Source organism: Lemur catta, chromosome 9 (assembly GCF_020740605.2).
Source record: "Lemur catta isolate mLemCat1 chromosome 9, mLemCat1.pri, whole genome shotgun sequence".
Taxonomy (NCBI): domain Eukaryota; kingdom Metazoa; phylum Chordata; class Mammalia; order Primates; family Lemuridae; genus Lemur; species Lemur catta.
In genome coordinates this window covers 82,374,100-82,386,182 of record NC_059136.1, presented here as the reverse complement: position 1 = coordinate 82,386,182, position 12,083 = coordinate 82,374,100, and the positions used below count along the sequence as shown (strand labels likewise).

General features: G+C 39.6%; 1 protein-coding gene across 9 annotated transcripts in view; it reads right to left on the bottom strand.

Annotated features, from left to right (window-relative positions):
• The window catches only part of NCOA2 (nuclear receptor coactivator 2), a 268,534-nt gene that overhangs the window by 47,809 nt on the left and 208,642 nt on the right, over positions 1-12,083 (bottom strand). For all 9 annotated transcript variants that reach the window (XR_006737367.1, XM_045561482.1, XM_045561485.1 and 6 more), the window contains 4 exons: positions 10,194-10,297; positions 6,222-6,399; positions 2,824-3,012; positions 132-233 (listed from right to left, as the gene is read on the bottom strand). Coding sequence is in view for 8 of the 9 variants with exons in the window: in XM_045561482.1 (XP_045417438.1) it covers positions 132-233; positions 2,824-3,012; positions 6,222-6,399; positions 10,194-10,297 (573 nt within the window). In the remaining variant the exon portion in view is untranslated. The remainder of the gene's footprint in view (positions 1-131; positions 234-2,823; positions 3,013-6,221; positions 6,400-10,193; positions 10,298-12,083) is intronic.

Genomic DNA, 12,083 nt, shown 5'->3' with positions numbered 1-12,083 from the left:
CTCAACACCCCAACCCAGCAGCAATCACTATTCCCAGCTTCATTATAGACTCCTAAATATAGTCCTGGCATTTCCAAATACCTAAGTATCCTAAAACGATTTCTGTCATTTTCTTTGAGAAGAAAATTTACCTTGGAGATCCTGACGAGTAGTAAAACTTTCTGATGAGGGAAGAACTGGTCTTTCCTTCATGGGAACTCTTCTTGCCACACAAATCAAGCAGGACTGCAAATCTTAAATCACACACATTTACATTTATCATATTGGGCTTTTCTTAGTGATACAAACAAATCCAAACAAATCCAAATGTGTTTATAACAGCACAATGTTGTAAATCAGTAAGGGAGAGAGACAAGACACTACGTACTTCGGCTTCTCACTGGTGTTATTCTCGCAGCGACAGTGGGAGGTGGGGGGGAGGGGAGGGGTGCACCACGTAGGGCAGGCTGGGGAGCAGAGGATGAACTGCTGAAGCCCCACCACACGCGTGACAAAAGCATACCCACTATACCACACTGAGTTAACAATCTGACACCATCTCCCCAGTGATGGAAAAGAATGGAATGCTTTCTTATAAATGGCTGATAGCTTAATTCATAATAAAGTACAAAAATGATGAAAACTAAAATCTAATAGTTTGCTTTGTCAAGGGTTTGCTTCTTGAGTTTGGGATTCACCATCATACAGGAAAACTAGATATACCTTCTACCACACTACGTAAATACCTCTATAGCGGCAATATGCAGTTTACAACAAAGAACATAAATTGGTCTAGACACAGATTCAGAGAACAAATCCCACAATACCTAGAAAATGCAACGTTTGCCAGAACAGCTGCGTTACAGCTTAGAATCTTGGCCGCGGCTAGTTTCTCCCACAGCCAATGCTAAGCACTTTTCCTCACCTCATTTCAGTTACCTTATGCATCAGTGTTCACTTCTGGAGAACAGGCAAATGTTTGATTTATCATATCTTTGCAACATGCAGAACACATTGCATAGCCCTTTTAGTGTAAAAAGTGCTGGACAAAGGTTGTTAAAAAAATTAAGTAGCCTCAGCCAAGCGTGGTGGCACACACCTGTAATCCCAGCTACTGGGGAGGTGAGGCAGGAGGACTGCTTGAGCCCAGGAGTTCAAGCATGCAGTGAGCTATGATGAATCATGCCACTGCACCCCATCTTGGGCGACAAAGCGAGACCCTGGCTTTAAAAAAAAAAAAAGTAGTCTCTTCATATCTTCTTATAATTGATTTATGATTGTTCACCTTTAAATGTGAGAAAGAATTTCTTGAAATATATCCAGCAATAGCTGGCATCACAAAATTAAAATGTAATTATCATCCTCAACAAAATAATAGCTAAATTTTGGGGCACTTACTATGAGATAAACATCTTTCTAGCTGCTTTACGGGTTATCAACTCATTTAATCCTCTTAACAACTCCATGAGGCAGGCACTAGCATTATTTCCATTTAACAGAGAAGAAAACCAAAGCACAAAGATTAAGTAACTTGTCCAACATCACACAAAACTTTGGCAGAGCCAGGATTTGGACCCGAGCACACTGTGGCTCAGAAACACTGCTCTTACGCTACATTGTGTTAACACACAGAATCTGATTTTAAATGCACAATGTTTAAATATAAAGCACAAAATGATAAATTAGCTCAGCTACACCATTTTTATATTGCCTTGGGATGGTATTATAGATGGATGAATTAGCAGCACTTACTCTGTTACATAAAATAGAATAAAATCATTTGATATTCCACACCTAAGTAAAAAGCTGAATTTTGAAATGCAATGTATCATCTATAATACCTCTAATACTTTCTTTCCCAGTAAAATTTAACCTTAAAAATATTTACATGTTTTAAATAAAAAGCATTAAATAACTAGCATTCAATGCCAACCATAGTTCAGGCATATTCATTTAAACCTACATTCTGATATTGGTATTGGTGACCTCACTTGTAAATAAACTGATGCTCAGAGAGGTCAAAGTACTTGCCCGAAGTCACACAGCTGGCAAGTGGCTGAATTAGGAGTTGGCCTGATTACATAGCCCGGGATGATTCCATTCACTAGTGGTCAGCTCTTTCCCTTCTGTTACACATGCAGAATGCACTCTTAACACTGCCTCCCACTGCAGAGAGTGACACTCAGCTGTGTGGAACAGCTACGTGGAAAGCACAAGAGGTGGACACAACATCAACATCTCTTTACGGGGAACAGCCTAAGGAGTTTCTGGTCTGAAACCCCCTCTTGTCCCCATTCCCGTCTCTACCCTCTCTTTAGTACCTTTTTATTACACACATTCTGGACCCAGGATCCATGGATAAGCTAGATGGATCCCACTAATCCCTTGAAAGTATATTAAAAATGTTTTCTGTACCTGTGTACATTTTTCTAGGGCAGTGGCACATAGCTTGCATAAGGAGCCCAGGATGCCCAAAAGGTTCAATCACTAACAGAGCCACTGTAGCATGGCAGTCACCAGCCACATGTGGCTATTTAAATGTAAAATAATAAAAAATTCAGTTTCCCAGTTGCACTATTGACATTTCAAGTGCTCAATAGCCATACGTGTCTAGTGGCTGTTACAATGGACACTGAAGATACGTCACTTCCATCACTGCAAAAAATTCTGTTGGACAGTGCTGCTCTAGAGACTTAAAACTTGGATTTATCACAAAAATAGTAAAAACTAAAAAGAAAAAAAATACTGCCTTTAAATTTTTATGTGATCACTGGTTTTAGATTATTAAGTGTAAAAGTAGCAGCAAAAGAATACACATAAAATAGCCTAGAGATTTTGTCCTACCTTCTCCTTCTTCTTTGATGGACTTTGGTTGAGAGACAGCAAAGCACTGCATAGTTTCATATTTCTGATGTGCTTCCTGGTTATCATGACCTTCCTCTTCTGAATCAGGTAAGGGTTTTACCAGCATCCGACAATTGAAGGTATGACTATTCCGCCTGGGAGGTTCGCCGGACCAAGAGCCCCCATTCACTAGCAAGACAAAAGCCATCGAATATTACTGAGAAACTAACATCAGATGCCCTACTGCTGAATTATCAAAATAACATAGGAAAAATATGGTTATTTACATTTATGAAGTGCTTTTATATTTTTCTAAATACTTTCATAATCTAGAGGGGAAAAAATTCTTTGGTTAATAACAACTTGGGAAAATTCTTGGAATTTTCAAAACATTTACTACACTTCATACTCTTCACCATGACTCCTCCTTCCCTTCAAGTGCAGGCCTTGATTATTTATTACTAGAACACTGTAGTTCTCTACTTTCGTGTCTTCCTAACTTTGATTTCTTGCAAATTTAGTTCAATCTACTTGCATCTCAGTTTTACATGTGTTACCCTGCTGAAAACACTGTAAATGGCACCAAATGTATCATGCATTAAATTCTTTCAAAGGATTTAAACTTGATATAGTCAGGAATATGAAGGCCATTCAAACTCAAAAATATCAATCTCACTACCTCCCTCTGTCTCATCCATCTAACCAGATCTTTCACATTCCCCAGCACAAGCCTCTCCACATTCCACCATACCCAGGCCCGCATGGATTCTCTCTGCTTATGCTGCTTCCCTACCTGAAATGTTAGCTGCCTCGATTTCTCCCTTCAAAGGCACTCGTGCTGGAAGGGTGAGATCCTCTACAATCAACACTTAACCTCTAGGCACCCCACACTGTATACTCTGACAGATCTTTCTTTTCTAATATTTTACAGACATTTTAGTGTATAGTCTGTAACTTGGCTGTTCCTGAATTACTCTCTTGTAGTCTTTTAAAATGGTTTCATGTGTATTTCTTCAATAGCCTGAAAAATCCTTAAAGATATGTGCTAATGTCATTTATTTCCTTTCAAGTGAACAATTCTACCTCACACATCTATTAATATTTGGTATTAAAAGTAAAAAATACATATACGAATTCAAGAAAGAGATAATGAAAGAGAAGAAAGACATCAATTATTTTTGAAATGTTTTGGAGAACACAATGAAAGCAATAAAAGAATCAGAGAATTAAAGGGTGTTTACGGATCTCCAAGTCAACATCCTCATTCATCAGGTGAAAAAACTGATGCCCAAAGAACTTTTCAACTACTAGAACAGCTAGAATCAGAACCAATCCTAATTCTCATTTTGGCATTCTTTTCTTTACCATTCCGTATGTTTTATCTAAAATATTAGGGCAAGTAGGACAATGAAACAGGATCAAAAAAGGGTAAATCGTAAGAAGAGCAAATACGCTCTCCAAAGTCACCAGTTAGAAAGCACTTAGAAGGGCGTGTAGGCCTATGGTGAACCCAATGCTAAACTCACGGCCACTGGGTTGTAGAGAAAAAGTAAACAAACCCTAGAAAGAAAAGTCAGCATCAAGTTAACTGTAAGAAATTATTTTAGCCAGGCGTGGTGGCTCACGCCTGTAATCCTACACTCTGGGAGGCCGAGGCAGGTGGATCGTTTGAGCTCAGGAGTTCGAGACCAGCCTCAGCAAGAGCGAGACCCCGTCTCTACTAAAAAAATAGAAAGAAATTAGCTGGACACTAAAAATATACATAGAAAAAATTAGCCGGGCATGGTGGTGCATGCCTGTAGTCCCAGCTACTTGGGAGGCTGAGGCACGAGAATCACTTGAGCCCAGGAGTTTGAGGTTGCTGTGAGCTAGGCTGACGCCATGGCACTCTAGCCTGGGCAGGCAACAGAGTGAGACTCTGTCTCAAAAAAAAAAAAAAAGAAATTATTTTAAAAATATACAAGAACCACAACTAGCTTGTTATGGCTCTGCAGACATTTGAAAAGTCTATTTCATCATAAGCATTTTATTTTTTTCTTTCTTTTTTCTATGAGGATATTTTTGGACACGATAAACACTTTAGAAAGCTTATTTACAAAACAGACTTTGTAGAGTAATCAAAGAAGAAAGAAAAAAAAGAGTCCTTTTCTAACTCAGGTTAATAAGTAAGTTGAAAGTAAAATAAAAAGGTACAATATCAAGTAAGGCAAGGAGCTCTTTAGAAAAGTGGATTAATTATAGTGAATTAATAAGTATAGGTCCTTTGAGGAAGTCATAAAATTTCTGAAGGGATCTGAAAATATTAGCTACCTGAAATAAAAAATCCCATTTTCTTATTCATTTACTAGAGAATATAATAAAGGAGTCCTACACAAAGTACTCATACATCTTGTATTACTGTTGCAGTTGCTCTGAATAAAGAGTTATCGTAGAAAGGAAAAGCGGGCCATAATGGAATTAGAAAAGGACCTTTTCCCACTTACTGTGTTACCAATAACATCACCTGATATAAACAGTTTTAAGTTAAAGAATAGAAATACTTGCCAACTCAGAATTGACTTTATTCTGCACTTCTTTCAATCTGTGAAGATGTTCTTATCATCAGTTTAAGTGAGAATATTAAAAAAAGAACCATTTAGTAAGTGCGAACAGCAATGCTCTAGAGCAGCAATGAAGGTGGGCCCACACTGAGTGACCGACTTCAGAATGTGGCCCTTAGTCATCACCTGCACGTGTGGACTGCACCTCCAGCCTAGCGTAGTCAGGACACCCGAGAGCGGGAGCAGGCGGAGGAGGCAGCGCCTGAGGGAGGAGCTGCAGCGCCACCGTGCCACCGTGCCGTCTGCGAGGCAAAGTCGGCCCGGGGCTGCCAGGCTGGCAGCCTTCGAACCTCTCTGTGCACCACTTGTTCCCTAGCACTTTATTTTTAGCATGTTGTGCACACACACATAATACTCTTTTCACCTGTAGGACTCAAAATAAGTTGAATCTCAAATTTCTCTTGCACCTTCGGCTTTTCAGATGGTCACAGAGAAAAGGGACAAAACTGAGTTGGCTGGCACTGGATAAGCTGAGGCAATTTGTTACCTTCTTGGAAAACAATAAAAACAAAAACTCCAGGAAATTATTTGTCATAAATACTTTCCATCTGAATCACTTTTGAGTACTTTAAATATAGGATCAAAATAATCGTTCATTCAAGATCAGTATCTGAAGATGCCCTTTCCCCATGACTTCCAAGCTTAAATACTTAACACAATAATCTCTAAAAAACCACCCAGGCACTCCTACCCCATCCGACATAATACAGTTCTACTTTACCCACTCCAGTGAAGATTGTCTGTGTGTGTGGGGGGGGGTGGGGGTAGAGAGAGGACACCCAGCAGACAACCATTTACCTATAGACTTTGGCAGCAGGTTTTTGACAAATTCTGTGTGGTCCCCAACATGCAAGATGCTGTATACACTTTTGTTCATCAGCTCTTCTTGGTTATACCTCAGATACTGTGTCACATTCTCTGACACAAACACGACGTTGCCTTCCAGGTTCACCACAAAGAAGAACCCATCAAGGGCCTGAAGGAAAACGTACAAACTGTGTTAGAAAAGGCGGGACATAAAATCATATGCAATTTTTAAGAAGGGAATGATCCCGTTAACGGAAACACACACTTCATGCATAGAAAAGAGCTTTCTCTTGCCCCTCTCAAGGTTTTCAGAAACAATTAACACATTTTCTCTTGGTGAAATAGAAATTATTCCATCTTAGTTAAGTGGGAGAGAGCCTAGATTAGGGTTTCCTGTCACAAACTAAATGAGAAACACTGTCAATTTATGAGGAAATAATTTTTGCCAAGTAAAAGTATACAGGCATTTATCTGTATTTGCAAATGAGACTGATGTGCTCCACTGGGCCAAGAACTACTATGTTACGAACCCAATACACGGTAATTTCATTTTACAGTTTTTTATGTTATACAATGGGAGGAAGGTGTTACTGGCAATTTTTCCTCAGTCCAGGAATAAATCCAGGAAAAAAAAAACAACCCCAAATTTTACTACCTTTAATGAAAAAAATCACAGATGATCTCACACCTTTAAAGAAACATCAATCCTTCATTGTTTGGTGTATATGGAAAAGGGTCTAGAAGTGTCTCCGATATGGCAAACTAGTCTTCATGACTTCAGCACCGTCCCAATCCAGAGAAGCGCTAATTGTGCCTTTCCATACCACTTGCTCTCCAGATTAAGATGCAGGTTCCTAAATTACCTAAATAACAGCAGCATGCTTCCTGAAGTGAGTTCATGGCCTCACTCTTTGTTGACACCCCATTCTAGATTAGGGAAGGATGTGAAAAATCTAGGATTATTTCAGGAAGTAAGGAATAATAATAGCTATTGAGCATGTTCACTGTGCCTTACGAACATGTGTCATTTTAATATTGACACAGTCCTAATGGAAGGAATGTTTTATCTTTCCCAATTTATAGAGGAGGAAATTGAAGCTCAAAGAGGTTAAGTTTGTCCATGTCGGTGGCAGAGCTGGAATTTGACTCCAGGTGGTCCTGACTCCAAAGCTCACGCCTCTGGTGACCATGAAGCAGCGTCCCCTACTACACCCTTCACCTCTCATCCATTTTCCCAATATATTCCCTGGGGTGATAAAAATGCTGGGAGTTCAGTGAATTTCTCCTAGTTAGATTACCCCTTTCCCCCCTCTTTCATCCTTGCTTGTCCGAGCTGTTTTATGGCTCAGGTGAGAGATCAGGACTGAAGAGGCTTTATATTGATCAGTCATACCTAGGACCAGGGCCACCTTGTCTAGCCAGTTCATGCCACTCACTTTCTTCACCACACGCGTTTATTACTATTTTCAATGCCAATGTCACTGTACGTACCCATATTACAGTGGCTATAGATGGAGTCTACAGTATTTACCTTTTCCTGGGTTTGTGTTTTCCTTATGTTATTATTTAGCAAGCTCCTATCTTGTGAACTATCTTTGAATATATTCCATCTTTAATTCTATTTTCGTCACAAAACTAAGTGCTCTCTCAAATTAGAACTGACCATAAGGCACCAGTGAATAACTCTCTCTCTCTTTCTTTTTTTTAGTGCGACACCACTTGGTTTTAAGGTTTTCTTAAACATTCTGCCAGGTTTTCTCAATGGTATAAACCACATGCAGGGCAGAGCAAGACTATATGTAAACAGCCTTCCCTAGTAGGTTGGCACTAACCTTTGAGAACCATGTGCAAGTATGTGCGCCTGGCAGGGGGAAAATGAAGTTAGTCAGTTGATTAGTTCTGTACCAAGTGTCCCTTTTAAACTCACTGTTTTAGATACACATTTGACAGGGATTTTCATAAATATTATTACCTACAGTTTTTTGCAAGTGCATGTTACTTTGTGTCACAGTAAAAAGACTGATTTGTGGCATAATAAAACTGAAAGATGAAATTGTTTCATCTCATAAACTGTGTGTGTTTTTTTAAAGCTCACTATGGTATGCTCTGATGAAAAAAGCTGACATTTGGTTTTGTTGCCTAGCAACCACTACGCTATGATGTAAGCATGAATGTGCATCTATGCCTAGGAACAGCTCCATGAGAACATGTTTTCTCTGTTTAAATGATTACATGTAAAGAGGGATAATGACTTAAATTCAAACCATAAGTTACTAGATTCAAGAATTACCTCTGGACATATTCAGGACTAAAGTCCTGCTACATAGGTACTTGATTCAATGCACTGAATTCTCAGAAGACTATTTTCAAATGGCAAAAATGTTGGTTGGGTTTCATGAGATCAGGTCCACTGACGTCTAGCAATCTGATTTCTACAATTAATGACCTTGCTCTCAAACGGCTTGAGTCAAAGCCTTGTGGTTACTCCAAGCATTTCTTTTTAGAAGCCTCAATCTTCCCAGGAGTTTCCACTCTAATTTTCCCACCCAGATATAATGAATAAACACAGATATATGGAAAACTTCCCAGTTGTAATAATTTAGATTACCATAATTTTCAAATCAATTTTCTGCTTGTAATTCAAAATTCTTTCCAAAGGAAGTTATCCACTTTATTTCATCTAATTCTAAATAGTCCACCTAGTTATAGTTTTCATTATCTGCTTCTAAGAACCAAGTGGGAAGTAGCTCTCCCTGGCCTTCCACTGCCTTGTTGACTGTGGAAAAACAGGTTAAGTGTGTTTCTGCTTTTCCCCTGAAACTTGTTGTTGAATGTTTTCAAGCCAGTGATTCAAGAGAAGATAAGCGAGGCCTAACACTGGGTCATTTAAAACCTTTGGCCAGCAGGTCCAGCCTCAGCAAACAAATTTTGTCATTTCTAAATAAAAAGACTGGATCAGATGATCTTTAAATCTTTTCTGTGTTCCCCCCTACACCCACCCAATTATATGGCAGATTTTTAGAGAATTAGATTTTCTAAAAATAAATATCACTTTATGCATCAATTGAAAAAAAGAGGTGACAAGGTCCAGTGACTATTGGTTATCTTTGTTTTAAAAACCCTAATTTCTTGTACATGCGTGACTGCTGCAGCAGCTGATGCTGCAATGACTACACTGCAAAGTTTCCGGCCAGGCAGTACTTTCCAACCTCATCGTATCATCAGCAGAGCAAATTATCCTGAGAACTGACATAATTTATGTCTCAGGGTTCCTCTGACATTCACTGACATTTTTTTCTCATCTTACCATAGCCTACATCTTGAATTTTAATTTTGGAACAGGTACGGCAAAGCACTTGGTATTTAGTACTAGTTAATAAAACAGGAAAACTACACTTTACAAACTCTAGACAGTAGCTGGTCATAAAGTTTCCTAAAGTTAATAAAGAACAGGCAGTTAATAAGACCAACCATTACACTTTACGCTTATCTTAAAAGTTCCTTTTGCCTATTTCAGTTTTCTTCACCATGAGATAAATAAGTTAGTTTGAAATAACATAAATAAAAAGCATAAACCTCCTCTTTGGTCCTCAAGTTTAAACCTGTATATGTAGGCACATGTACATGGCGTATATAAAATGTAAGAATTCTGACAATGTTTCAAACTAAAATATATCACAGAATTTAACAAGACTTATGAATATGGTTTTGCAAAATGAATGCTCAACTGGCAATTAAAACCTATCAATGCATATTCTAATCCAGTTAATTTAACTCTGGAACATGTATATGCTGGCAGCAGGAGCCAGAACATAGACAGATACACATACACGCATTAGTAAGTTCAAGAAGTCCATAGTAGTAGTGTGGATTCTTCTTAAATTATATTCACCTGAAATGAAATGTAATAGTGTGAATATCAACAGCATTTTAAAATACAGAACCAAAAGGAGGGTGTGCTACCTCAAGCATCATAGGCCCCAGTGCATCCTTGTCGATGACACCCTGCCCGGTAGATGACACATCTGACTTCTGCACTTCATCTATGTTGGCAGCTGCCGCTTTCTCTGCAACAAACATAAGTGTGAATTAAATGGCAGTGCTATTTCAAGGACAGAGTGACACAGAAATATTTTTATTGTAATGATTTTTAAAAATCTCTAGTGGGATCAGATGTGGCTATAAAAGAGTTAGAGTTGATCCCCATTGCCCCTGAACGGGAGAAACCGCTGGAAGCAGGAGCCAGAACATTAACTTTTCACCTTCAGAACCTGTGGCTCGGATCCCCTTTCAGACTGCTGAGAAAATGAGTTTAGAGGTTTCATGCTAGTCCCTGATAGGCATTTTTTTCTAGATTATGAAACTGTTATATACTATGGCACAATTAAGTTTCTACTCAAGAGATTCCTAAACTAGGATAAAGGAGAGTCTGTTGTTTAGAATTCAGAAGCACAATTGGAGATATATTTGCACACATTTGAAGAAGAAATAACAAGGAGTCTTAAAGCGTGCGGTGGCTGTTCCCAGGTGACACTCTGCAGTGTCTGCCTTGACTCTTATTGTTCCACTTCTGCTCACATTCACATTTACAGTGGCTCGAAAGACGTGGCCCCAGACTTGTTCAAGGCACTTAACTATTTACAACAGAGGAAAGAGGCACCCAGAGATGTCAATGGCTTGTCCTTTGACCTAGCACAGAATGGTTTGTCCTTTGACCTAGCACAGAAGTGCACAATATGTGCTCCTGGATTGAAATGTGCAAGGCAGCTTTCAGGCCCATGAAGACAGGAAGGCCTGGGAAGACATTCCATTGTAGAATTGAGACTTCTATGAAAAAGCTCACAGAAGAAAAAGATGCATATTTATCAATATATGTGTAAACTAGTTGTATCATATGACCGCCCCCCCCCCCTTTTTCCTAGAATCTTTTTCGTTGCCAAATAGATGCAAAATAAATGTACACTGGGGCATACTTTTTTTGGGTCGGGGGGCAGTTCACTCTGTAAGACTGCAGATTTCTCTTCAGGTTCTGTTCATGTTTCTACCCACCAATACAGGAATAGGATTCATATCATCACCTGACGCTCCATCTAAATTTTCAGGAGCTAAACTAAAATCTCCTGGAGTACCGCCATCCACACCACTCTCTGTGGAGCCTCCTTGGATGTGGCCAGGGCTCGTGTACCTCTCTTAACAGTCCTGTGTTAGGGAGGCCACAGCATGCCTCAGATCTAAGGATGCCCAAGTTTCACTAATGCTAACTAAACCTCCAAACCCACGTAACAGACACCGTAGATTGATGTGGTCCTATTGCATTCTTATTATTTATTATCTTTAGTGTTGTCACAGTCCCTGTCTAGGAGCAATGTGTTGACATCCCAGAGTCTGGGGGATTTGCAGCCTTTCCTCTGCCTCCTGACTATTCACAGGGTAACATTCTCCCATCAGTAACATCTTTCAGGAGCAGCAGTGATTCTGAAAACGGAATGGCGTATATGAGAAGATGACCTCCCGAGAGGGGCTCTATCAGAAAGTGCAGTGAGAATATACACACAGATTGAAACGGCCTCTTCTTTCGTGAGGTTCTGATGTATCTTCCCAGGACATCCCCGTTCTCCTACCTCCTGTGCTGTGAATCGCAGTCCATGAAACAGTGCTATCCCCACTAGAAGGCGGGTTTCACAAAGCAGGGACTGTGTCTGGATCCTCAATGGCTAGCACTGTCCCTATTTTAGACCAGGTTGTCACTAAATATTTGGCGGCCTACTGACATACTACACCCACCACTAGCACTTATTCCCAGAAGCGCAGGAGCAAGTGAAGTCGAGCGTGGGTGGGAAGAGGAACTGATTT